Source organism: Didymosphaeria variabile (genome assembly GCF_027946475.1).
Source record: "Didymosphaeria variabile strain IMI 356815 chromosome Unknown scaffold_1, whole genome shotgun sequence".
In the NCBI taxonomy this organism is placed as follows: domain Eukaryota; kingdom Fungi; phylum Ascomycota; class Dothideomycetes; order Pleosporales; family Didymosphaeriaceae; genus Didymosphaeria; species Didymosphaeria variabile.
In genome coordinates, this window is record NW_026611620.1 from 4,318,187 (window position 1) to 4,343,438 (window position 25,252).

At 52.9% G+C, this 25,252-nt stretch overlaps 10 protein-coding genes across 10 annotated transcripts; 3 read left to right on the top strand and 7 right to left on the bottom strand.

Annotated features, from left to right (window-relative positions):
- Positions 1-109: 109 nt before the first annotated feature.
- On the bottom strand, positions 110-1,897 carry N0V89_001387 (uncharacterized protein; the record flags this gene model as incomplete). Its single annotated transcript, XM_056210200.1, has 3 exons — positions 110-1,405; positions 1,459-1,637; positions 1,708-1,897. 3 exons carry the CDS (start codon positions 1,895-1,897, stop codon positions 110-112), a joined length of 1,665 nt encoding a protein of 554 aa, XP_056077022.1.
- A 1,104-nt stretch (positions 1,898-3,001) lies between these two features.
- On the bottom strand, positions 3,002-4,996 carry SED2_1 (Tripeptidyl-peptidase sed2; the record flags this gene model as incomplete). The annotated part of the gene is made up of 3 exons (XM_056210201.1): positions 3,002-4,020; positions 4,071-4,704; positions 4,823-4,996. The coding sequence occupies 3 exons, from the start codon at positions 4,994-4,996 to the stop codon at positions 3,002-3,004; spliced, it is 1,827 nt and encodes a 608-aa protein (XP_056077023.1).
- A 1,758-nt stretch (positions 4,997-6,754) lies between these two features.
- N0V89_001389 (uncharacterized protein) lies at positions 6,755-7,708 on the top strand (the record flags this gene model as incomplete). Its single annotated transcript, XM_056210202.1, has 1 exon — positions 6,755-7,708. The coding sequence occupies one exon, from the start codon at positions 6,755-6,757 to the stop codon at positions 7,706-7,708; it is 954 nt and encodes a 317-aa protein (XP_056077024.1).
- A 949-nt stretch (positions 7,709-8,657) lies between these two features.
- On the top strand, positions 8,658-9,692 carry N0V89_001390 (uncharacterized protein; the record flags this gene model as incomplete). Its single annotated transcript, XM_056210203.1, has 1 exon — positions 8,658-9,692. One exon carries the CDS (start codon positions 8,658-8,660, stop codon positions 9,690-9,692), a length of 1,035 nt encoding a protein of 344 aa, XP_056077025.1.
- Positions 9,693-11,549: 1,857 nt separating this feature from the next.
- On the bottom strand, positions 11,550-13,414 carry N0V89_001391 (uncharacterized protein; the record flags this gene model as incomplete). Its single annotated transcript, XM_056210204.1, has 2 exons — positions 11,550-13,308; positions 13,374-13,414. The coding sequence occupies 2 exons, from the start codon at positions 13,412-13,414 to the stop codon at positions 11,550-11,552; spliced, it is 1,800 nt and encodes a 599-aa protein (XP_056077026.1).
- Positions 13,415-14,154: 740 nt separating this feature from the next.
- On the bottom strand, positions 14,155-15,198 carry N0V89_001392 (uncharacterized protein; the record flags this gene model as incomplete). The annotated part of the gene is made up of 3 exons (XM_056210205.1): positions 14,155-14,388; positions 14,446-14,955; positions 15,001-15,198. 3 exons carry the CDS (start codon positions 15,196-15,198, stop codon positions 14,155-14,157), a joined length of 942 nt encoding a protein of 313 aa, XP_056077027.1.
- A 700-nt stretch (positions 15,199-15,898) lies between these two features.
- N0V89_001393 (uncharacterized protein) lies at positions 15,899-16,449 on the bottom strand (the record flags this gene model as incomplete). Its single annotated transcript, XM_056210206.1, has 2 exons — positions 15,899-16,233; positions 16,290-16,449. The coding sequence occupies 2 exons, from the start codon at positions 16,447-16,449 to the stop codon at positions 15,899-15,901; spliced, it is 495 nt and encodes a 164-aa protein (XP_056077028.1).
- A 531-nt stretch (positions 16,450-16,980) lies between these two features.
- On the bottom strand, positions 16,981-18,909 carry N0V89_001394 (uncharacterized protein; the record flags this gene model as incomplete). The annotated part of the gene is made up of 3 exons (XM_056210207.1): positions 16,981-18,491; positions 18,539-18,616; positions 18,666-18,909. The coding sequence occupies 3 exons, from the start codon at positions 18,907-18,909 to the stop codon at positions 16,981-16,983; spliced, it is 1,833 nt and encodes a 610-aa protein (XP_056077029.1).
- A 2,079-nt stretch (positions 18,910-20,988) lies between these two features.
- N0V89_001395 (uncharacterized protein) lies at positions 20,989-22,579 on the top strand (the record flags this gene model as incomplete). Its single annotated transcript, XM_056210208.1, has 2 exons — positions 20,989-20,997; positions 21,032-22,579. The coding sequence occupies 2 exons, from the start codon at positions 20,989-20,991 to the stop codon at positions 22,577-22,579; spliced, it is 1,557 nt and encodes a 518-aa protein (XP_056077030.1).
- Positions 22,580-23,593: 1,014 nt separating this feature from the next.
- On the bottom strand, positions 23,594-24,904 carry N0V89_001396 (uncharacterized protein; the record flags this gene model as incomplete). The annotated part of the gene is made up of 5 exons (XM_056210209.1): positions 23,594-24,194; positions 24,245-24,419; positions 24,517-24,699; positions 24,762-24,780; positions 24,887-24,904. 5 exons carry the CDS (start codon positions 24,902-24,904, stop codon positions 23,594-23,596), a joined length of 996 nt encoding a protein of 331 aa, XP_056077031.1.
- Positions 24,905-25,252: the final 348 nt, after the last annotated feature.

The window sequence follows — 25,252 nt, forward strand, 5'->3', positions numbered from 1 at the left end:
GGCCTCGGCTGCTTGGCCGCCCTTCTTTGCGCGAAATATATGCGCCAAATATAATGAATGTTCTAAAATCTCATCATTCATCGACTAGCTAATTACACATTACAGCCGTCTAGTACATTCGCGGCATCCTCATGCTGTTGCTACGCGACTTCTCAGCGTGAACCTTGAAATCCGTAGCATTGGCCTGCGGCTGCTCCACCCACTTCTGCGTCGTGAAAGGGTCTCTCGAACTCAAGCTGTCAACGCGACCGAGCAAGAACTCGAGCTGCCTGTAACCACTGCTGGGCTGGTACTGCGGCACCATGTGTCCGCTGAGTGCCTGCTGCACCCATGTGAGCTTGCGCTCGGTGTGAGTGATGCCCATGATGCCGCTGGCGCTCAAGCTCTCGAGGCTGTAGTCCTCGTGGTAGGGAACGTAGAAGGCGTCCGAGGGCGCTTCCTGGAAACCCTGCTCTCCACCGAACGTCATGTTCTGGATGGTAAGAAGCGTGCCGTTGTACAAGAGGATGAAGTCCAGATCACCATGCACGATGACGGTGCGGTCAAGCGCGTCAATGGCACGCGGGAGAACGACCCACGAGGAGTCGACCGAGGTGTCAGTCTCAAGAGCGGTTTGGCACTCTGCCCAGGGCTGGATAGGCGCATTGATGGCTTTCTGCACGTCGGTGCGGTTGAAGTAGATCTGCTGACCCTCGGGCAGATAATCAAAGGAACCGGGGAAGCCAAGCTGATCCCAAAGCAAAGGGCATGTTGTAGCCACCTGGTAAACGTCAAAGCAGGGGTTGGTGAGCATGACGGCATCGATAATGTCGCTCCAGATAGCGCACCCATCGTCCCTGTTCGTAGAGTTGGGAGTGGGCAGTTTGCTGATTGGAGGGAAGGTAAGATATGTGTCCATGTAGTCGGTGTACCCACACATCTCAGCGCGCTGGTGGATTTCATCTGTGAAGGACTGGTTGAAGTTGAAGAGGCCAGACCAGCGGTCAACGAAGGGCACCGAGGGGATGTCCTCGAGCAGAGTATCGGAGGCCACAGAAGGGTCGTAGATCATGATACCCTTCACATCATAGTACTCCTTGTCCTCCTGGTCCAAGAACTCGTTGGCGAGGTAAGGGATATACTTGCCGGCGTAAGACTCGCCAGCGATGTAGACCTTGCGACCACAAAGATCAAAAGTGTCTAGGAAGTTCTTCCAGAAACCCGCAAATTGCGCTGCAACCTCTTCTTCACTAGTCGCAGTTGGTTCGCCTTGGGTAAATCCGGTACCGACAGGTTGCTCGACCCACACCATGTTGGTCAAGTTTGCCCAGTTCCACGGGTTGTACACGGGCTTGGGGGTTCCGTATTGCCAGGAGATGGGCCCATTTTCCTGGAGGAAACCCTCGAGGGAGGAGCAACCGGGGCCCTGGTCCTTGTTAGTCTATCGATTGGGAGATGATGCGAGGAAAAGCTACGCACGCCATTCAACCAGATGGTGATCTCATCCCCAGCATCCTCGTTCGCGCTCGGGAAGAACCAGAAGTAAAGCTCGTTCGTCTCGTTTGCCTTGTCGCTGATGGGCATCAGACCAGCGTAGCTCTCGCCAATGTCGAAGTCGACTTCAGGTATAGCGCCGGCAGTGCCGTTCACGACGAATTCTGCTTTGGTCAGCAACCTATCTTCATAGTACTCTTCTGTGCTGGTGAATTGGCAGATGGGTTGACTCACTCGCCGTCTTCTCGGTCTGCGGGATGATAGTAGCATTACCATCGCGCTTCACAAGCGGAGCAGTGTGCTTCGGCGCGCTCCTGGGCTGCGGGAGCTTGATGCCCTTTCGCTCGAGCGCTGCGCCGCGAGAACCGCGGGTGTTGATGGCGCTGGCGACCCCCGTGAGGGCGAGAAGTGAGAGCAACTGCATTGTTACTGCTCAATTGGCCTTGTCTCGTTCGATATCCGAGCCTCGAGATGCTGTCAATGACGGACAGTTGCAATTGACCCAGGCGGCGACCGAAGGGATAAAAGGTACCACAACTTCCGCGCGACGTCACCCATCTTTATTCCACCAGGTAGTACTCAAGCTATACTCGGAGAAGCAGCCGCTTGCAGTTGTGATTGGCCGTCATCATGGGTGATATCTGCAGGTGGCCCGGGTTGTAGAGCTCTTCACCCAAACAGGAAGGCGCTCGCCTTCAATTTCGTCGCCACTGGTTGTTCGGCTGGTTCCTGGGGGCGGGGAGAATCCTGGTGGCGCGGTCGAGGAAGCAAGATATCCGTATCTTGACAGCGGGCAGTATGTAAGTAGACGCAAGCTGGCTGCTGCGCAGTTGACATCTGGAGTGTGGTGTTCCGAGGGAGCCTGACTCGTTCGCAAGCAAGCTCTACCCCAAACTCCCGACCCTTTTCCCTGTGCTCTTTCGTCAGGTACAAGTCGACCCCGCTCCCTGCAACCTCCTCGACCTTGCCCCTTGCCGACCGTTCCAACACACCACCCAGAAACCCGGCTTCCGTTCCTTCATGCGGCAGCCGGCCGAAGCTCCATGTGCAGCTGCGATATCGAGACAAGCTCTTCCCAGTAGCGGCCGAGGCTGCCCAAGATACGCGGAGCAAGCTTGCTCGGAGCTTGCTGTAGATAAGCCCTGACTAGCATGCTTTGGGCAGGTGTGCCTGCTTAGCGGACGCGAGACTGTCGCGTGTGGATCTTGTCCATGATGTCAATAATGCGGGTAAGATGGAATTGACGAGAAGAGAGCATCGTATGCGCAAACGGGCTGCACATTGAGCCGCGTTGATATGGAGCTGATGTGAGGTTGGAGTCGAAGACGCGTGGCTGCGCTGGTCGCGTGAGATTGGCGACTACGGGGAAATACACGGGTGTGGCGTGCAACGGCGCAATTGGCAGCTGGGAGAAACTTCAAATTCACTCTTTGTCATAATTGTACCTCAATTCATTGATTCATTATACATTTGATATCTATCCATACATCGAAGGTAGATGTGACAGGGAAACATACTCTCCAATCGTTTAGACCCTTCCGTCAAGGCCCCGGCGCCCGGTACCGTAGCCACCACCTTGCGTGAGCTTGAGCAACTTGCCAAAATCAGGCGTGCCCAGACCAGTAACCGGGTCCCAGCCCTCTGTCGCGTTCCACGAAGCGTTCGGAACGTACGGTGCTGGGAGTCCAGAGTAGATGCTCCTTCCAGTGCAGCCTCTAGAGCCGCCTTGAGTGATGTCGGTGAAGCCAGAGGCGGATTGGTACAGCCAGGGGTTTAGGAATCCCAGAGAAGGTTTTCCGGCAGAAAGACGAGCGTTGTTCAGAAGACCAATGACAGATGCGAACGTCGGGGCTGAGGCACTTGTTCCACCGACCGAGATGAGAGCGCCCTTGTCCACAACGCGATAGCTTGTACCCGCAGCAGCAACATCAGGGAAGCCACGGCCCTGCGGGTTGTAAAGACCCTCCCATTGGCTGCCCAATTTCCCAAGGTACGCGGACACTGCAGTCTTCTGGTACGCAGGAGTCTCGTACAAATCCGAGAAACCACCAGATGAGAAAGAGACGGCCTTTTCTGGGTTGACTCCGGTGGTGCCACCAACCGACGTGACGTATGGGCAAGCAGCCGGGAATATGGGCAGGAAACGAGTGGTGTTCTTGCCGTCGTTGGTTTGGCAAGCCGAGCCAACACCAGTATCACCGCTGGAGAAGATGACAGACATACCACGCGTGCCGAGCTGTCCAATCATATCACAGACCTTCTTGTTGTACTCCGGTGGCACACTCTGTTCATCCTCGCCATAGGAGGTGGATAGCACTTGCGGAAGCTTCTCATCGGGCAAGTTGATGAGGTAGGTGAAGAGATCAAGGTAGGGCTCGTTGTCGTTGTCATCTTGAGTTGGCTGGTCCAAGTCGGGGACCAGAATGCCACGGCCGGCTGTGCTGTAGAAGTTGACCTTCACAGCTGGTGCAACGAGACCCAATGTGTACTGAAGATCGAGGTTGGCTTCAACACTAGAGGTTGTGGCACTTTGATCAAGAAGACCACCTATGTATTTCGTTAGCTTGAGTGGGACAGCCGGTAAAGGACAAACAAACCGTTTACGGAAGACCAGGTGAAGTTGCTTCCAGCAGCGTCGGGGGCGAACGTGCTCGCAAACTGAGCCCAATCCTTGTAACGGGCATATTGCTCCAGATATCCAGTCACGCCGAGCAGAACAGACGCGTTTCCAGGTTTGTAGTCGGCGAAGTTGTACAGATCCTGCAAACATTGAGGGGTGATGGAAGTGCCACAAGTAGCATTCACTGCAGCAGTCGTGAATGGGACCTCTTCCTGGTCGTGAATGTTGTTGCTCTGGGGACGGAGCTGGGCGAATCGGGTGGTCGGCTGGATCAAGTCGATGTGTTCGCGAACAGCCTGGGGAACAGAGTAACGAAGCGTGCGGATCTTCTTGACATCGGGGCGGTTCACGTTCTGGTAGGACTTGAACTTGGTGTCCAACATGTCCTCGGCGGTAGCAACGGTGGCCAAAAAGTTGACCCATTCTCCATCGTCTACGATGTCTTCGGAGGGAATGCCCGAATCCTCCAGCCAAGACAAGACAGCGTTGGTGGATTCTTCTCTAGGCTTGATCAATTGCTTCAACTCGTCCCGCTTGAGATGTTGCCCATAACGGTAGTGGCTGGGGGTTGAGATTTCCAGCAGGGCTTGCTCGAAAAGATCGTGGTCAGGCTGTGAGGGAGTCAGCCAAGAGAAACTGAAACAGGCGCAATCTGACACGGAGAACACGGAACGTGCATTTCAAGTAAACACAGGCTTGACATGCAAGCAATTGAATTATTGTACTCACCGAGTGAACAGCAATGCGGAAGTGTAGCTTGCGGTCCTGGGCCGGCACGCCGACCTCCTTCCAGCCCTGAGGGACTCTGTGGAGGTTCTCTACCAACACATCCTCGACGTGGGAGGTAGACTTGGCATGTACGCCAGCGAGAGCCAGCAAGCCTGTGAAGACTGCGTACTTCATTGCGGCGAGCGATTCGAAGCGATTGCAAGACGGCAATTGAAGGAATGCGGCAGCCGTAGCTTGGAAGATATAGACGAGCAACGAACCGCCAACGCAATGTCTCAGCGCACGTCTTGGATTCTCGGCGACTTAACTTCGCAATGACGCAAAAGAGAGACGGTGGGGTCGCAATGGCGGACGCAGCGGGCCTAATATACTCGTCAGGCCCCGTAGAGCATAGATAGACTCATATCCAAAAAAGCAGGAGCTACCCCGGGCGGCCAACAAGCGCAACCGTCAAGCTCTGGGATCAGGGCGCAAGGGGCAGGCGATCAGCGTGCCGAGCGACTATTATCTGGGCGCTGTGTAACAAGAGGTCCGAGATTAACGTGGGGCGGCTGTCGTGATTGGGCCTACTGTTTGAAGCATATTACGGTGGGCTTGCAACTGGGTCAGCCCGCGGTACGGCGGCTGAATGCGGCAAGTGAACAGCGCTCTCTGTCCAGGGCATAGGGCCGTGGTCAGGTAGATGTTGCTGATCGCCATGGCGCGGTGCAAAGAATAGCATCGTATCGTGCGGCAGGGAATAGAAGGAATCCGTGGAATGTCGAAGGAGTTCGGGTAGCGGGTCGTATCGCAGCGCCAGTGACGCTGCTCTGCAGCCAAGATACGCGATCACGTGGTGTTTACAGCCGCACCCCTGTCGTCCCTGCTGTTTCAAACACGCTCGATGAGGGAAGGCGCGCCTGGCCCAATGTCCCTCAACGATTAGTGCTAGTTCTTTCATCACTGCCGTCAACACCCAAATTGCGCCCAGCCATCGCTTCAGCCGCCTTGCCACAAGATGCACTCCTGTGTCGCTTCACTGGTGCCTACGATACGGTCGACAGTCGCTTTTCCCAGCTGTTGTCCTACTTTGTCCGGCGGGATTCATGCATACGCCAATATTTGTGTGCTGATGTAGCACGTTGGCACTCTCGTTCCGGTATCTGAACGTTTCCGAAGAAAAGACCTTGGTGGCGTCGGAGCGTGATTATCGTTACACGGCATTCCTTCGACTGTCTCGGTCGGATCGTCGTACAGTCACGCTGCGCGCCTCAGGAACCTGATGACTAGCGCCTTACACGTGTGACATGTGGATTGCACGACATGATTACGTTTGCAATGCGGAACCTTGAGGCACATCAGCGAGCATATGCAAGCCATACGGTGGAGACGACAGCTGCGTCTTCGGAAGTGACATCTGCATACTTACAGGAAGACTAAGAATTGAAAATATGCATTACCAAGATAATTTGTCTGCTCACCTTGGACTCTGTGTGTTAAAGGCGATGGGTCAACTAGGACAACCCACTAGAGTTGCTGCTGATGATCAGACATGCCATCAAAGCCCTCGGCATTCTGGTGCAACGAAAACATCTTTGCTGTTTCGGGAACAATTGCTCGCTGCTAGCAGATGTTTTGGGTATGAGGAACCCCATCAGGAATGGGCATCCTCGTTGACGAAGCTCGCAACCTCGAGAGCAACAAGAGTGCTTCTGTTCGCATGTCGTTCAGAGTCTTGATTTGACATGTTTCACCTCTTCACCAGCATCAGTGTACGTCAAACGCTTTCACCCCGGCGATTCAAACACGATGGTGCAGCAATGGCCTCGAACTTCACACATGAACGCTACATAGGCCCACAGCTTGGTACTCGCTCTCCAGTCCAGTCCAGCACTCTACGCACACACGTTCAACTATCAACAGCCTAATTGGTAGTGTCCATACGACCGCGACATGAGCCCACGCTATCAGCCGCCGTGTCCTGATCATGAAGGATACATCCCCGACATCCGCCAGCTACCACTCAAAGATCGTCAGACTTTTGTTACCGGTCCAACAGTCAAAATCTACGATGGCGATATGTATGTGATGGACATCCCGAGCAGGCTCTTCTTAGCCGCCACCGCCAACCCTCGCCTCATCGATGACAGTTCAAACGTTCGCCTGCCACCGGATACAGGCTGTGAAGCCATCCTTGCGATCGGTTACTACCTGCTCGCGCTCACTACTTCGGAAGACGCCTTCAGAATTCGCAACACGCAAGACTTTGAGGCTGATCTCCGCATCTTGAAAGCAGCCCGCCTTCTTTACTTGGAGACGTACATCACCCATATCCACAACTGGTATTGGTGGAAGCTGAATAACAGGCCCATCAACGCAGCGAACGTTCAAATTGTGCTCAAAGTCGCATTGGGATCTGATGACCCAATCTTGCAACTCGTCTGTAGCAAGATCGCCGGTCTGATTCGTGGTGGAGTTGGTGGTGATATCGACAAGCTAAAGGTGTTCGTCGATAGTCAGCCGTATCTCAAGAGCATAGTCGCACGTGAGGACAAGCGATACCATACCATCCAAGAGATTCAGGCTGCCAAAGCCAAAAGTGTTGCTCGCCGTGAGGCGCGCAATGAGCGTGGTGCGGCCGGAGTGGCCCAAATTGCCGCGGTGGATCGAGGGTACGCTTCGGAAGTTGTCGAGCGCAAGGCGGAAGACGGAAACCACAAGCTCTCCAAGAACACGCAGAAAGCAAGCGCTAGGTGGGAGAAGAAGCGAAAGGAGGAGGCAGAGTTGGGTCGCTCGTTGCAGGAGAAGATGCGCTTGGGAAAGAATGTGGCTGTTCTCACTCGTGCTGAGGCGCGGTACTACGAACGGAACAAGGGTAAACGCTGCCCGTACAAGGTCAAAGGTTAGTATTTTGACTTTGGACCTGTAATTGATGACTTACAATACTGTTATATACTGAGGCTTCCTCACGAGCAGATGCATGAGATCTGGCTGGTACTTGAATAGGTCCGTTCGCAGTCTACCTGTTAAAATTGGATGGTACATTCGCTTTGATTCCATGCAGCTTGGGAACTTGTTTTGTTATTCACACGAGGACTTCCCATTTCTAGCACAATGAAATGCGTGTTCGCTCTACGTTCCCTTAATTCGCGCTTCCTGATAGATTAAGGAAGTATCCTATTCTACATCGCCATAGTCGAAGATGTCTACTTTCGCATAGACTAAGATTTACCACTTGTTGAGCTGCGCGGTGGGTAGACATTGACAATTATTGATCATGTCGACTGGAACCGAAGACTACTTGATGTTGCATAGGTGCTTTGGTGTGACGCTAGCCAAAGGTGGGTTGCTTACAAAGATCATTTCCAGCAGGCATTTGTAACCTCCGCAAATACTTCCCTCAACTGGTGACCAATGCAAGAGCTGCAGCATACGTCAAACTATCATTAATCAGCGAACCTGGGGCGTCTATCTTACTACGGCAGTCTATTCGTCCGGTATATTCGAACGGGGTCAAAAACATGGTCTGAGAAAGAAAAATCCCGGAACGTTTACGGCGACATGATTGGTTCGAGCTCAAGCGAGCGAATTGAGGCCGAAACGCATTATCCTTATGATGACTAGTCATTATCATGGTTAGTGCAGAGAAAGTGGGCATCGATGAAATGTACGTTTGCATTAGGTATAGACACTGAGCACGAAATGCCTTGGGCAAGGTTCGGGACTTTGGAAGCCTCCGAGCACGTGCATAGCGATGTAGCTTTTTCAGTACGACGAAGGGATATATAAAGCAGGAAGTGAATGGGAGAATGTTTCTCTCCCATCGACTATCTACAACCAACGAAGATAACCCAACATGACTTCCAACCCATCCTACGGCAAGACAAGCAGCGGCATCGAGATCGCCCAAGCCTACGCAGACAGTATCAAAGGCAAGACCGCACTCATTACCGGTGTATCGACTGGTGGTATTGGAGATGCCATCACTCGAGCCTTTGCTCATGCAGGCGCTGCGACCATCATTATCACTGGTCGTGATGATGCTAAGATGTCCGCCGTCCGGAAAGCCCTCTCTGCCGACTATCCAGGCACCAAGTTCCGCTCCCTCAAATTAAACCTCAACTCTCTCGCTGCCTCTAAGAAAGCAGCGCAGGAGATCCTTGAAGACGCTTCAATCAAGCAGGTCGACATCACTGTTGCGAATGCTGGCTTTGGTACCGGCAGAGACGAACGAGAAGTCACTGAGGATGGCATCGAGTCCCACTTTGGCGCGAACCATCTGGCGCACTTCGTCTTCATCACCACCCTGCTTCCCAAGATCAAAGCCGCAGCAAAGAAGAACCCACCTGGTGCAACCCGTATCATCACCTTGAGCTCTAACGCAAACGCAGCCAGCCCCATCCGCTTCAGTGACTGGAACTACGAAAAGCACTCTACCGACGTGCCTGACGACGAGCAACCTAGTTGGATCCTTCATCCACTCATGGATCTCCCTGCTGACCCTGTACCTTTCTCCTTCCTGGTTGCATACGGACAGTCTAAGACGGCTAACGTGCTGATGGCCGTCCATCTCAACAAGCTTTTGTCGAAGGAGGGTATCGCAGCATTCTCACTGCATCCCGGTGTTGTGGGGAGCACTGGGCAGAAAGCGCTCATTACCCCAGCTCAGAGTGCCAAATTGGAGGCCATGTTGGGAGCACCCAAGACAATCGATCAAGGCGCTGCAACGGCTGTGGTGGCGGCCTTGGACCCGGGCTTGAAGGGTGGGGAGAAGGTTTATTTGGACGACTGTCAGTTCACCGACCAGGTTCCGGCATGGGCTACAGATGCCCAGGCTGCAGAGAGGCTTTGGAAGTTGAGTGAGAATATTGTGAAGGAGAGGCTGGGATGAAACAGCACGCTATCATGGCAACGGGTATTCGGCTGAGCAGCCATTGGGAGAACACACATATTAGGCCTATGGCGAGGACCACTGTTGCGACGCCACCTTCTGCGTGTGAACTATCATTTGTTCGTAGTACCAATAGAAAATGAAGCAGTTATGCAGCAGTCATGCTGCTAGGCAAGTTCGACTGTTCTAATTGCTCCTCCGTTCCATTCATTGTACAGACACTCAATATTCAGCGGCCGTTGACAGCCAACTGTTTCGCATAATCCAAGTTTTCGAAGCCCTCCACCGAAGTATAGATGATAGGAGCTGTCTTTGCCCTCTACAATCATCTAGGTAAGCTGCGAATGAGCCTGCGTATCAGACTGCCTTGAACTCGAACACTTCTTCGATACGCCGCATCATGCTATCTTCCGGCACTTCAAATTTCTTTCCCACAAGAATGCTCACCATTATTTTCCCTGCACACCGAAATTGAATCTTGTTCTTGTTTCGCAAGTGAGCCGTCACGTCGTAAGCTGGCATAAGATAAAGAACGACCGTGATGAACTCGAGACGTTGGAAACCAAGTTGCTCAGAAGATAACTCCTGTAAGGTATCGTATGGGATCGGGCAAGAAACGTAGGCTGATTCTTCGGATGAATCGGCCGAGGTCTCGAGGAGGGCATATAAGGGCTTCGTGGTTGGGACCAAACAGTTCTTGCTCAATGCGAAAGGTGTTCAGCGAAAAGAAGGCTTCCTTCGCCAGTTCCGCGAGCTCTGGGGTTGATCTGAGGAGCCGAAAATAGTCCTCTGCAACGCCAAGCGGGCAATTTGGGTTACAGTGTTGCCATGTGACCGACTCCTTGCTGGTCAGGGCGAACGACACTATCAGGAGCTTGAGCTCAGTGGCAAGCTTCTCCCAGCCGGCCACAAATGTGGATCCAAGCTCTTGAGTAGTTTCTAAGATGACGTAGCCATCGCTTGGAGATGTATGAATCGGAGTCGCTAAGTATGGAAAGTCAGACGAATCAAGGCCCCCGTTGCGGGAGTGAGAGTGGTTTTTGCTTACCGGACCAAAGCTTGAGACCTCTCACGACAATCTCATGGGGCGACGTCACTCTGTGCGTTACCTTTGCTTTTAACTTCATGGGCGCATATAGCTGGACTGGAGGGTCGCTAGATTTCTCTGGTGCCGGAGTGTTTGTCGTCGTGCCAATTGAATCTCCTGCTTGCGCATGTCAGCTTGGAGCACGATTTCTATGGGAGGCTCAACGGCCCGAGCGCTAAATACCTAGAGTGGCCCAGGGAAAGACCTGCTGAAGGCCGACTCCGAGGAAGTGCGGTAGTCTACGAAGTGTGTCGATGACCAGTGCAAATACGTAAGTCAGCATAGCGACGGCCATCACCAATCAGTTTCGGAGTGCTTTGACGACTATATGATTACTGTTTTTTATGTCGTGTTGGTGGCGAGTAGCGGAGGTGATAGAGCTTTCCCCGCCGAAAGTGAGAGATTGGGAATTCGCCATCGAGAAGGTGCGCAAATAGGAAGGCTCACGGACCTAGTATTGCACGTGTGACTGACCTACGCTATCTCTTTTTGGGTCGAGGTAAAAATGAAAGGTCCGGACCAAACGCGTTGAGCTAGAGAGTCGGCTTAGTGACTGGAAATTCCTTACCTGCGTTTATGTTCTATGCTCAACCCATTTCTGCCGGCAGGCACAAACGTAACCGGGGTCTCGGAATAGATCGTGATGGGACAAGTGATTGGGCCTGAGCATGTGATGCGCAAATGAGAGCCATAGGTAGTTATTATCGCCACAGATATCAAGATCGGCCGCGCTTCTTGTAGAACCTGCACGAATCTCACAAGTGGAGTCATCACTTCCAGCTCACGCCCGTCCCACCCATCGCCTCCTCACTCAACCCCCAATTCCCGTACGCATCATGAAAACCTTCTTCTTTCAGATATTTCCGAGCCTCCTCTCCCCTAACCGCCAGCTGTGCCCCCAGTCTCCAACTGGTATCCAGCTTCTCCACCACCAACTCCACAAGCTGCACAGTTTGCGGATTTACTACCTGCGGCTTCTGCAGCACAGCGTCGAATTCCTCCTTTGTCGTGACACGGTGGTAAGAATTTTGGGCATCAGGATGCTTGTAAAGCGGCAGCAACTTTTCGTAATCCGTCGGCACAATATCGTTGTATATCTGCCTTGCGCCCCAGATCATTCTCTCAACGGTATAACCCTCGTTATTGATAACAAAAAGAACGCATCGACTCTTATGTTTGACCATAGATCCAATTTCCTGGATAGTCAGGGCGAGACTGCCGTCGCCGGTGAATAACACTGTCCTTCCACCATTTTTCTTGGTAGACTGGAGCAGTTCCCGGTGCGCCACATCCGCGCCGAATGTTGCGGCCGCCGCCCAGCCGATGCTGCCGTAGTATATTTGCGCTTCGTACTGTAGAGAGGAGGGAAAGGTGATGTCGTAGATGCCGAAGTTTGAGGTGCCGGTTTCGCCGAGGAGGACGTCGCCTTCCCTTAGATAGCTTCCGATTCTATCCCAGATGTATGACTGTGTGAGCTTTTTCTCGTCCTTATCTTTTGGTACCCTTGATGCAGGTAGGGTAGGCTTCTCGATAGTATGCTGAGGTCTCTCCGGCAACGTCTTGAGGAAGGCGGAGAGGAGAGGTTTCATCGCAATGTCCGAGTATTTGTGTCCTTTTACGATGACCTCGTGTGGTTCGATACGTATGGTTCTTGCTTCAGTGAGGTTCCGTGAGAAACCGCCGGAGTTCGTATCCGCAGGGAGGTAGCCTAAAGTTACGACAAGATCCGCCTTCTTGACCTCGTCCAGAACTCCCGGACTGCTCACCGCGCCCATCCATACACCACCATACATCTCCTCGGTCTCATTTACAATGCCCTTCCCCATATTCGACGCGAAAACCGGGACATTCAGCTTCTTAGCTAGCTGTCGAGTTTCTTCCGCTGCACCGAAGCGTCTGGTAAGTACATCGACTAGTAGAGTTGGGTGTTTCGCCGCCTTCAAGGCCTCCGCAATAGCTTCCACTGCCTCGTTCTGCTTCTCCTCATCGAGCCTCTGTCGGAGATCGATATGGGTTTTGAGTAGCTCGGCATCCACCATTTCGGCGCTCAGGTCCAGCGGTAGAAAAATGTACACTGGGCCACTCTTCATCACACACTCCCTAATCACCCTATCAATCTCGCCCGGTGCATTCTCAACATCCCATAGCTCCGCGGCCGCAAATCTTAATGGCACACTCGCCTTATTATACTGCTGATGATCCGGTCTCTGCCCAATAGAATGGTGAATCATCATGTGATTCTTCTGCATCGCGCGGGTAGTTTGCCCGACCACGTGGATAATAGGGATGTTCTCGGACATGGAGCCCGAGATGCCGTTGAGGGCTGAGAGCTCACCGACACCGTGGGTGGTGACAAGGCAACCAGGGACGCCTTTTACGCGAGCATAGCCATCGGCGGCGTAGGCGGCATTGAGTTCGTTCTGGTTCCCGACCCACTTTAGGCCGTCGACGTCAAAGATTGAATCTAGGAATTGGAGATTGAAGTCGCCGGGGACGCCGAAGATGGAGTTGACGCCTATTTGATGTATTCTGGGGGGATTGTGAGCCAGGTCTGGTATCCAACACGGTGTGGATTTGAAGATGGGTGTGCTGACCTTTCCCACATATACCGACCAAGGCTAATCTTGTTCGCCATATTTGGGATGAAGCTTTGTTTGTCGTGAAAGCCGGCGGTTATGTTTGTAACAGGTGTATTGACTCTCGGATTTGACTCAATATATCACCATGCGCTGAGGAACTTTTTTGTTGATTAGCAATGATCCGTGTCGAAGAGTGTCGTCGCTGTTCCAAACACTTGGAGCGCTATGTGCATAGTAAATATTCAACAACGCTGATAGAAACGGGTATGCATTTAGCTCCAACCAGAAGACTTGTAACTCAGAACAGGAGCAGACTGGATTACATATCACCGACCTATTGCGTGAAACGGAAAGTCACTCTGGTTACAACAGACGACAGGAGTCAGTAGCTGCAGGCGAATCCTACACCAGGCAGTATAAAGAGGACGCAGAGAAGTGGGCAGTATAATATAGGAAGAAGAGGAAGAGAGAAGTAAACATAGGACGTCAAAGAAGTACATAGGGCGCAGTTCGTTGGGACCATTCCCAATACGTCAGTATCCTCGGTGTCGGGGATAAGCGCCAGTGCATTGGGTAAAGTCAGATGCGGGGAATGTATCCACTTCGGAAGGGCTATTAGATAGCGAGCGGAGATATGAGTTCGTGAGTACATTGTCGGTGTTGCTTTGCAAGGAGAATGCGACATCTTGCATGTACTAATAGTGAGACACAGCAACAGAGCATCCTACTATTTCAGAAAGCCAGAGGACAACATGCAAGTTATCCCTCAAAAAGCTATCGTCTTCCACTTCTTACCTTAGACTGCACCGCTCACCTCGGTCGCGCCTGCAACCGAGTGCTTCTTCGCATCCTCAAACGTCGCCATCTTAAAATCATAGGGAAGTTCAAACTCAGCATTCGGGTCCCCCTCGAACGGCTTAAAGTCCACAATCAAGCTCTCCTTAACCGCAAAGACCGCGTCATCTCCAATGTACTTGCTATTTCGATCGAAGATCTGCGTGACGATGGGTTTGTAACCGGGTGCAGTGAGCTACGACTATGGGTTAGCTACCAGGCATGTGGATGGAATGTGTGGTAGGGCGCGTACGATAAAATGTATATGCGCCGGCCTATACGGATGCCTGTCTAACGCCTGCAGAATCTTGCCTGCCGGTCCATCGTAAGGTATAGGATACGGCACCGGTCTCAAACAGTAGAAGCGGTATTTGCCATCTTTGCCTGTAGTGAACCTCCCTCTGAGATTCATCTCCGGCTGCCCTGGATCCTGCTGCTCGTACAGCCCGTTCGGCGCCGTGTGCCAGACATCCAGGACCGCGCCTTCCACAGGCTTGCCAGTTCGAAAGTCCGTGACAGTACCGTGCATATATGTCCTGTCGCCCTTGCCTTCTATGCCTGATACAATGGTGTCGCCCATGGCCTTTTGGGGAGCATCTTTCCGCCAAAACGGCCCCAAGATGGCAGTTGCGGTCGGCTCGTCCTGCGCGTCGGAGGCGAGCTTGTAGGTTATTTCGTCAACGAGTGTCTCGAGGCCGAAGATATCGCAGAGGAGTTGGCCTTCGTTGCGACGGTCGTCGGACATGCGGCCTGCTTCGTTGAGCTGGAGACATCAGCTTCATATAGAGAGTCGCGTGTAAGGGCATACGAGGTCGAGGCCAGCCATCCATTCGTCTACCGTGAGCTCGTTCTCGCGCGCATAGTCGTGCAGGTGCTGGATCAGGCTCGTCGTAAGCTGGCGCACGCGCGGCGTGGCTTTGGGGCCTGTCGCATTGATGACGGCTTGCGTGAAATGCGGGTTGAACTTGTGCGCTTTGGCGTCTTCAATAGTACCGTTCTGTGCCATTTTGGCGGCGTGGAGTCGCGTGGATCAGTGTCTCGCGGTCTGCAATTGTTTGGAGGGTCCGTGAGCTAAGCTGCGAGTAAGTGGGGGAGTGTCAGCAGGAAGATAAAGAGCTTCGGCGCTCGTGATATCAGCTTATGTGCGCCATCAAACACAAGCATCTTTGCCATTGACTTGGTGGTGGACATGGTGGGGCGCCGTGCCGCAAAGAACTGGGGTGAGCTGCGCGGGACATCGTAGCGGAGGGGTGCTGGGCGCGTCATCCGAGACGAGCTTCGCAACAGCCAATCACAGACCGTTTCAAGGTACCCAGAAAATGAACGGTCGTGTGTTCACACAATATTGCAGGCTCGCAATATGCTCCCCTTTATGTTGAGACGTTGCCGAGCACCTGTGGTAGATGTGTAGTTGATTAGATACCTCCAAAGCACATGGCTCAGGCCTACCTACGACATAGTAAGACCATTCAAATATAACGAATTATTGAAGAGATATACGCCACCTACGTGCCAAAGCGATGATTTACTTCTTTCCATTCAAACATTACTTGACCGAAACTGGAGAAAGAGTTCCAATCTAAATCCAAGAAGAAATTCGTAAAAGTGGTATCATGTATCCCCGCTCGCCTCCGCCTCCACATGTAATAGCGACCCATCGCAAACGCTCCTAATCCGCGTTCCACTTCGTCTCACCTTTCCAGCCTCTATTTCTTATCAGCCGGCTCATCCCCTTCTTCCCCCAAGCCCCAAATAGCCCCCGCACTCTTCGCACCTCCCGCCAACCCGCCTCCTACACTCGAACCAGCATTCTTCACCCCATCAACAGCACCCTGTCCATAACCCCCAAGAGGTCCTCCATAACTTCCGTCGTTATCCTTTCCACCCCTCTCCGCGCGGTTGATGCCCTCCTTGGAAAAGGCATCGCCGAGAGGCTGCGCAAGCCCGCCTTTCCCGACCTGTCCGCTAACGAGGTTGTTGACACCGTCTTGGAGATTGTCGACTTGTTCGTTGCCCGTGATTTTGGTCTTGTCAAGTTCTTCTGTTGAGGAATTAGTATCAAAGATAGGAACGAAGCAAGGGGAGGAGAATACGGACGCTTTGTTGCGTAGGAAGCTTTGTTGTCTTTTGTGAACCATCGCAGATACTGATCTTCTACCCAAGGCATCCAGCTCTCATACTGTCGGTTGTAAAATTCGCCTGCTTGCTGCTTGTACGTCTTCTGGTTCTGGTTCTGATTGTTGTTCTGCTCGGCCATCTTGGTGGTCGTGATACTGTTGGTTCTCGTGAGGCAAACGTTGAAGCAAGAGAATAGTGGATTTGTTCGTAAATGCAGAAGATATCTTCCTATCAAGGCAGCAGGTGATATATACTGGGTCATCAAATGACAGTGACGCAAAAGCGGCTAGTGACGATGTGCTGCAGACCCCTACGTCATTGCCTTGGAATGGGGCTGGACCTAGTGATCGTCCCGCGTGCGGCATATCGCCCTTGGCGATGTGCCTATCATGCACCACGCGTATCAGGGCCTAGTCAATCAAGATCTTGGTCTGTGATACAGAAAAGCAAGCTTACCGCGATGAATCTGTTCACATGCAAGTATTTGTGTTTCAGCCATAAAAGAGATCGGCCCGACTGTTACGCGGTTGAGGGTCCTCGAGGCATTGTTGTATGGTTAATTATCGTAATAAAAGCGACAGCGGGTAGGTTCGACGTGGCCTGCCCTCATGAAGAAATAGTTGAGAGAGCTCAAATAGTCAAAGTAGTATCCAATGTTTAGTCTTCGTACTTACACCTTCGTCTCCAGTACAACACCATCTGCGGCCTCTCGATCGGTAACCCTCACTCTCCTCAATAAGTGCTGGCTGCCATCCACGCTCCTTGCACCACCCGACTTGACAAGCACATTGCCCGCCTCGTCGTGTGTTCGATCCCATTCTTCGACATCTACATTGGGCACCTTCCTGAAGCGATGCGACACACTGCCATCCTGATCCGAAATCAAAGTTTCCGTTCTGATCGAGTAGTGCTTCAATTTTGGTAGCCACTTGATCCATACAAAGTAATACAAGGCGCAAGAGACCAGCAAAGCAATACCAACGGCACAGTAGGTCGCGTACCAGAAGGAATAATCGTTCTCGTCCGGCGGGTACCACGGCATGACGAGGATGAACAAGCACACAGCAGCCGAAAGGATGTTGGCGATGTGCCAGGCTCGGAAAGGAGCCTGTGGGAGGCCTTCTTTCTTTCTCCGGTGCCTGATAAAGTAGACGCCTATGACCATCAGGAACAGGAACACCGAGTCTGGATAACTGCGGAGGTCGACCAAGAAGTTGAAAGCATCTCCGAATGGCAGCGCGAGTATGACAATAACGGTCAAGAGCCACATCAGGAGCGTAGGTGCGAACGGTGTGCCAAAAGGTCGGGTACTCGCCCACACATGAGGCCAGGGCACGAGGCCTTGCCGTGCACATTCGCGCATCATGCGGCTGTGGCCGATAATGACAGCCATGATGTTACCTGCAGCGCTAACGGCGATCAGTGCAGGCAGACCTTTTGCGGCCTTGGTCCCAAAAACCGCTTCGAAGAACATCGCGGCTGCCAATTCGCCCGACTCACGGATTTCTGCAGCGGGTACGGCGGCGAAGTATGCAACGTTGCAGAGCACGTAAAGAATAGACACAATGATAAGCGAAAGCGGCGCTACGCGCTTGAGGGTATGGAGCGGGTTCTGGATCACTATTAGACTCATCAAACCGGATCGACTTGACATCGGACTTACCTTGATTTCTGCCACGACATTGAAGGCATTGGAATATCCCGTATATGCAAAGTTGATGTTGACGAGAGCGCTGACGATGTCGTTCGCATTGTTCGTAATCCCGTCGAAACTGTTCCGGAAGTTGGCGTGTGGGTCTTTGATATGAGTTCCACCACCGAGAACAACGAAACCAGTGACCGAGATGAAGACAAGGATGATGAGCTTGACAGCAGAGATCAAGTTCATCAGCCGAAGTGACCATTTGTTCGAGATCAAACAGAAAAAGGCCAATAGGGTGTATGCCCCGAGAGCCAACCCCTTATTAGCCCATTCACCAGCTGGATAGCCCGCAGCCCGGTAGATGTATCGCGCAAGGACGACGGCATTACTGCTAGAGAACGAAAAGGCGACCGTGATGAAGGCATACATCGTGGCGAACAGGAATGCTGGCTTGGGGAAGGCTTGTTCCAAATAGACGACCTGGCCTCCGGAGCGATGTGGGAAAAGAGATGCGTATTCGAAGAAAACGGCCAACGCAGCTGGACTCATATTAGGCAATGCAGTCGATTCGGGACGAATTACTTACCAGCTGCGATGATGGCACCAAAAAACCAGTACATCATGGACATGCCGACCGAGTCAAGAGCACGCAAGATACTGCCAGCTGTAAGATTGTCAGACTTGACGACTATTAATCTGTACTAGAAACTTACGTGTACTGAACACGCCCGTGCCGACCATCTGGCTGACGTTCAAGAACAGGATGCCATACCAGCCGACATGGTAGCCCAAGGGGCTGACCTGTTCCACAGGAGCACCATTTGCATCCTGGTAGACGGTAACACCTTCTACGGAGAAGCTGTCACCAATCTGCGCGTTCTTCTCTTTCACGACCTCAGTATCGACATCTGCGCCCGAATCATTGAGCTGGAGTATGCGCTTTAGCTGAGCAGCCATGGTCGATGCAGTCGTCCTGGAGGGAGACGAAAGCCTTGGGTGATGCACGCAGTGCCCTTTTCTTATCGTTATTCATATATGCTATCTCGAATGCTAGGGTTCATATCCCGGCGGCATGGGTCGTGGATGCTGCAAGCTGCGCCCAGCCTTGCATCATCGGGTTTTGTCGCACGCAAGCAGCCAATTAGGAAGGTGTTTTTCCTCGCGACGAAGCATTGGTAAGGAGAGGGTGCCCGTTGGAGATGCCCAGATTTATTCGAAGGTGCCCAGAACACGCCCAGGAGAATTCAGAAAATTCCTGGTGGTCCTACATATTGCCGCGCCGCACAACGTGCTTTGGACGCTTGATGGTGGAAGGAAATAGGATGAGAAGCGCCTCTGGTGGACTGTTGGAGTGATCGGCTATACATATAATTGATCTAGATGTCGCCGCGCTGTTACATTGTTGATATCTCCAGCTTGCAACTCGAGTCAGCACTCGTTAGTAGTGACGCATGCACGAATATTATAGTCTTCTTGCATATCTTGCTGACCAGATTGCATCATTTCTTCCCGACATGTTAGCATCGGCAGAAGTGTGACTTGATACGTTTTTTTTTTTTGGTTCAGTCAGCCGTGAAGTCAGCCGTGAACGTGCCAAATTACGGGAGTCAGACTCAAAGTTGCCATCGCCAGAAAGCGAGTATTGCAGGTGGAGAAAGTGGTGAGGGGAGCAAGGCGACATTTTGAATCTTTGCGACTGGCTCTTCGAAAACGAAGAAGAATTGCGTGAAGTCAAAGACAGCAGAGTTCAGTGGACGCGGCGCCAGACGTCCGCCACCGCACCCGCCAGCCACGGCGCACAGGCCATCGGCTACCTAAACTCATTCCAACATGCACAAAGCACATGTATAGATACTTCCTCTTTCGTTCCTCGTAAACAGCCAATGACAGCCGGAAGTTCAATAGCTATCTTGTCACTGGTACGGCTTCTCAGCGTGTCTTCATCGCTGTAAAGATCGCATTCACCGACGTGTGAAGGTTTCTACTCGTCCGAAACAGCGAAGGAAAAAGCGTCATACAAGGTCTCAATTTAATGCACACGTAGTCGTCCCAGTTCCAAAGTAAGACCTTCGAAAGATTGCCGCACGGACCATCAGGTTTAGCGAGGACCTGACCTGAGAACGAAGTACCAGCAACCGATGACCGTGCCGTCCACCCTCCATTTCATCCAAAGGGCGGAGGGCAAGAAAACTTCTCCAAAGCACAGCAACAAACCGTCTCTTCGCCCTTCAAACACCATAAGATGTTCATTGCCAGTGTAGTAGCCAGCTACTGGGCCCGCTACACTGCCAACAGCGAGGTACAATTCTTCAATTGACATGATGAGCAACCAAGATCCTGTTGTCTCAATGCGACGCAGGAGTGTTCCTGATCTTTAGGCATGACTGTGGGGTGCAGGCCCGTTTTAAGACTCATCTCCAATGGAAGGCCTTATCGCAGAGCTGCCTTCAGGCAGCACCGCCTCCGCCTCGGATGCTACCCCCTTTTTGGTCAACTACCAAGTGTTGACTCAAAGTGCCTCACAACCAGCCACATCTTAAATGTCATATAAATGTAGAATAATACCCAGCAGATCGTCGCGTCACAAACTCAGACTTCCTACACGATGGGCTCTAAACTTAGCCGGACCGTGCGTGAGCACAAGGCAACTGCTTCACGGCGAGCCGCAACTTCCCAGCAAGACCAATCGCAGGAAAATAGCCGCCAAGAAGCGCATGGCAAAGAGCAAACGGAGAATGGCATAACCGCTACTTCCACTTCATCCCATGAATTTCCCGCATCGCCTGTCTCAATTCAAGACACCGAATCGATGGACATCGATCAGCACCCGCGACGGTCCACTGATTCGCGCTCAGCGTCCATTCTCAGAGACCTCGAACAGCTGCCAGGAGGCGTGGCAGAAGATGGACCGCTTCCGATACCGCAAGCCGCGAGGCCCCAAGAACCACCGTCCCCACCGCCATCCTCCTTGAATTGCCTTATTTGCTGCACACCATGTGAAGGACCCGAAAAGAAACCGGCGAAGGCAGTCCATCCATGCCGCAGGTGCGAAAATGCATACTGCGTACCGTGCCTCAAGAACATGTTCATCGATGCCTGCAAGGACATATCCCGGATGCCGCCGCGCTGCTGCAACCAAATACCGATACATCACATCCGCCCGTACCTGTCGGTCGACGAGATAAGCCTGTTCAAGTCCAAGTATGAAGAGTGGGGAACGCCGAATCCTTTCTACTGCCCAGTCGCACGATGCTCCACTTTCATACCCAACTACTTGCTTCCGCAAGCAAGAACAAACAGCAAAGGCAAGCAGCGGGTAGACTCTGGGATCGGTACACCTACCAAACCTACAGTAGCGTGCCCCAAGTGCGAAGTCGATATCTGCACGAATTGCAGGAGCCTAACACACGACGGGGTATGTGGCATCTTCGACTTTGGAGTGGACAAGGAGACGGCAGATCTGATACAAAAGTGGGGATACAGGAAGTGTCCGAAGTGTGGACAAGGGGTGAAGCGCATGTATGGATGCAATCACATGGAGTGCCGATGCGGAGCGCACTTCTGCTGGGGATGCATGCAAGGGAAGGATAACTGTATAGGAGAGTGTGACGATGATGAAGAGGAGGATTACTCAGAATATGAGCCCGACGAGGAAGAAGATGAAGAATTTGAAAAAGAGACTGCACCAATGGTACCGGCACCTCCAGCCTCGAATCTCGCACATGTGTTCCCTCACATGTCACAAATTGAAGAGCCTACAGAGCCATCGGCGCCAACGACATCCCAACCGCCTGACGACACCGCGACAGACCCGACAGTCTCCACTCCGCGAGTTAGAAACTTAGACGGAGGATCCGGGCGCTACTGGGAAGAGCAAGACTTCGACTTTGGCGAGGAGCCAACAGACGATTTTCAGGACCGATCATGGGACTGCTACCACGACTTTGGCACTGCGAAGATCGAATTCAAAGCCGCCTTCAGGAATGACGCATCTGTCAATCAGATGGAATGCATGAAATGCTGGGCTACCGTGCACCCAGAAGTGAAGATGCCAGCTAACGTCCGCGCCGGGGAGAACAAGATCACTACCGCCGTCGCGACTGCCAGCCGCGGAATACGCATACCTTCTAGAAGACGTACGGGACATGCACAGCACGCTCGGAGACGCGCTACGGGCTCTCTCCGCGGTACCCGGTCAATGGAGACTTTCGAAGCCACGGCTTCACCCCTGAGCAGCTCGCCCGCTTCCTTCTCGAGCTTGATGCTATATCGCGGTTCAATACCAGGTGAATCTCAAGAATCCCTCGAAGGAAGCTCTTCAGCGCGCGTGGTCGATCTGTACGGCAACACCATCGCCACGGCGAACAAGGCAAAGGATGGCAATGCAGATGAGCACATGCCTGACTGGAACCAAGTAGACGAGGGCAAGAGCGGGCTCAGCTTCGCAACGGACAGCACACCTTTCAGCTTCGCCTACGAGTGCTACGATTGCGGCCTGCTCGTCTGCCATCGGTGCAAAGACACTCTCGAAGGCCATCATGTGGGTGTAGATGTAGAGGGGGACAAGACTGAGGATGAACACAAAGGCGATGAGGACACTTGCAACGTAGCTGACAATGGAGAATAGATCTACGCGTGACTTTGAAGACCACATGTAGGCTGGGTCTTTCAGCGTGTTCGAAGGGCATGGAGTAAGCTTTGGCATGCATTTTCGCAGCAGGAGTTTTCTGGCATAGCACGGCGTTATGAGAGATTAGGACCGGCATACTTTGTAGAAATGAGAACATTTAATTTACCGAAGCTAAATGAGAACAGCTATGGGTGCATAATGTATAACAAAGTCAGATCTTGGAGACTCAGTCCTAAAGTAATGAACTACTCTTTCATGTGCCTGGCAAACTACACCTTATTTCAATCTGCGTGTACAGGCTGGTGTGAGTCAAGCCATGGCCAATCATTATACGGGCAAGTCTGGAGTAGACGCAAGGGAAGAATTACTGAGAGGCGACATATCCGTTGTTTACCTGGCAGTGGTAGGCTGCACGTTTCTTTCTACATCAATCTATCACACGACACATCCAAAGCCGCCGTAACGACACTGATCGAGCCATATTAGAAGCTGTGAGAGACGCTTTAAAAAGGTGAGGTGCAGCTTCGGCTACCCATATCATGTTTTGTCTCCAGCCAAGGTAGACCATAGGCCCATGACGGTGCGCTGGTGAGGTAGATAGGCGTTTATCTATATGTCTACCTTTCCATACTACTGTGTTCAGTCAGTGCGTTCGCTGCGTCTACCCTTTGCTTCTACACTTGTAGGCTTTGCAAGCATATATCCATGTTCTGGAAGGATGATCAAAAAGGCAACCAAGATCGGTGATCACACACAATTCACAAGCACAAGGTGGCACAATTTGTAAAAGAGTAAGTAAAAGGAGTAAACTCTTAGCATAGCTAATACATCCAGATAGATGATTTGCCCGCCACACCATCCCTTGTGAGATCCGTGTATCTTTTTGTCCTGACGGCCGTTCGGCCCACATTCCTTTCATGTAGCATTCACACTGTTCAGATGACGGTCATTAAGCCATCAGGTTGCGATGACTCCCGCAGGTCACGCAAGTTCCGCTGTAAGGGAAACACACTATGCACCCAGGCTGGGGAAAGCGTTGTTATCCTTGAGGTTGGGGCCAGACTGGGCACCACCACGGGGTCCGCGTCCGCCACGGCCCTCGCCACGACCTTCGCCGCGACCACGGCCACGGAACTCGCCGCCACGACCACCACGGCCCTCGCCGCGGCCACGACCGCCACGGCCGCGTCCACCGAAGTTTTCGCGGGGGGCAGGCTGGAGGAGGCGGTCTCCGTCAAGCTCGACGAAAGCCTTCTCCTTGCGCTCACGAGTGCGCTGTTTCTTGCCACCAGTTCCGGCAATGAAGTCCTCATCGTCGTCGCGGGCAACAGCCTTGCCCTCGGGGAACTTGGCGGAGCTGCCCTCGTTGGCCTTGCGCACGTTCTGGTTGCCAAGGTCAAGCTTCTTCTGGGCGAGCTCAGCAAGGTACTGCTCGTAGGACTTGGTCTTGTCCTCAGGCTCCTCAACAGCGGGGTCGGCATCGGCGGCGGCGTCTTCAGCAACGGCCTCCTTCTCGTCCTTCTGGGCGATAGCCTCACCAGCGGTCTCGTCGGCCAGCTCGGCGGGGCCATCGGCGCCTCCCCATCCGTGAGCAACTTGCTTGTCGTGGTCGCTAGTCGCAGTCAGTTACAGAGCGGAAAGAGTGCTGAAGGCATAGCATACGCAACGCCGGTTCGGCTGGCACGGTCGCCCCTAGCACCACCACGGCCACCGCGGCCTCCGCGTCCACCACGTCCACGTCCGCGGCCTTCTCCGCGAGAAGAGTCACCACCCTCGTTGTCGAATCGTGCACCTCGGCTACGGTTCTTATCCGCACCTACGTTGCGATCCCGGAGGTCTGCAAAGGTTAGCCATAACCCCAATCGAAGCCACCGTCGCCCAGCCAGGCCACTGCAGACCAGCGTCGTAGCCGTATTTCAAGAGGGTAAACATACAGTTGTCGTTGGCGTTGCCAGAGTCCTTGGCAGGGCGGGAAGTAGTGGAGGTAGTGGCGGCACCGGACCGGGCAGGAGCTTCGGCGGGAGCATTGCGCTTGCCTGTTCTCGCGGCGGGCTTTTCGACAGTCTTGACCGGCGGCTGGGGAGTAGCGCGCTCGGGGTCGAGCTCTGGGTCGTTGCCTGTGACGGACGTTAGTGGGGTCCTCAGGTCTCGCGATCATGTCAACATGGGATCCACGCACCCAGCAACTCGTAGAGGTTCTGCAAAGAGTCAGCAATGTATTGCAAAGAGCGATTGATGAGTTGCGTTGGCGACTCGAGAAAGCGCAGAGGCTCGCGGGGTTTGATGCAAGGTGGAGTAACGCACCTTGGAAGCGATGGACATTCTGAGGAGTTAAAGCGCCTTTCGCGCTTGTCCTTCTAGACGCTCAATCTGATGGAGGACGGTGAAAATTACGAGAGCGGGCCCTGGGGTGCAAGGGTCGCGGCTCTCAAGAAACAGGTGGATAGCTCAAAGCGTGTCGCAGTTAACGTTGAGGATGGACGGTAAATTTCGATTGTGGATGGAGCTGTTCGCTTAGTCAATAGCGGCCCGTGCCCACCCTTCGAGCAACAAAGCAAAGCCTCAGCTGCCTGCATGCAGAGGTGCATAATCAGCTTGTTCGTAATTCCGGATGCTGAAGAATGGGCTTCAAGTTACACAGTTCACAGTTCCAAAAAAAGACGAGATCGA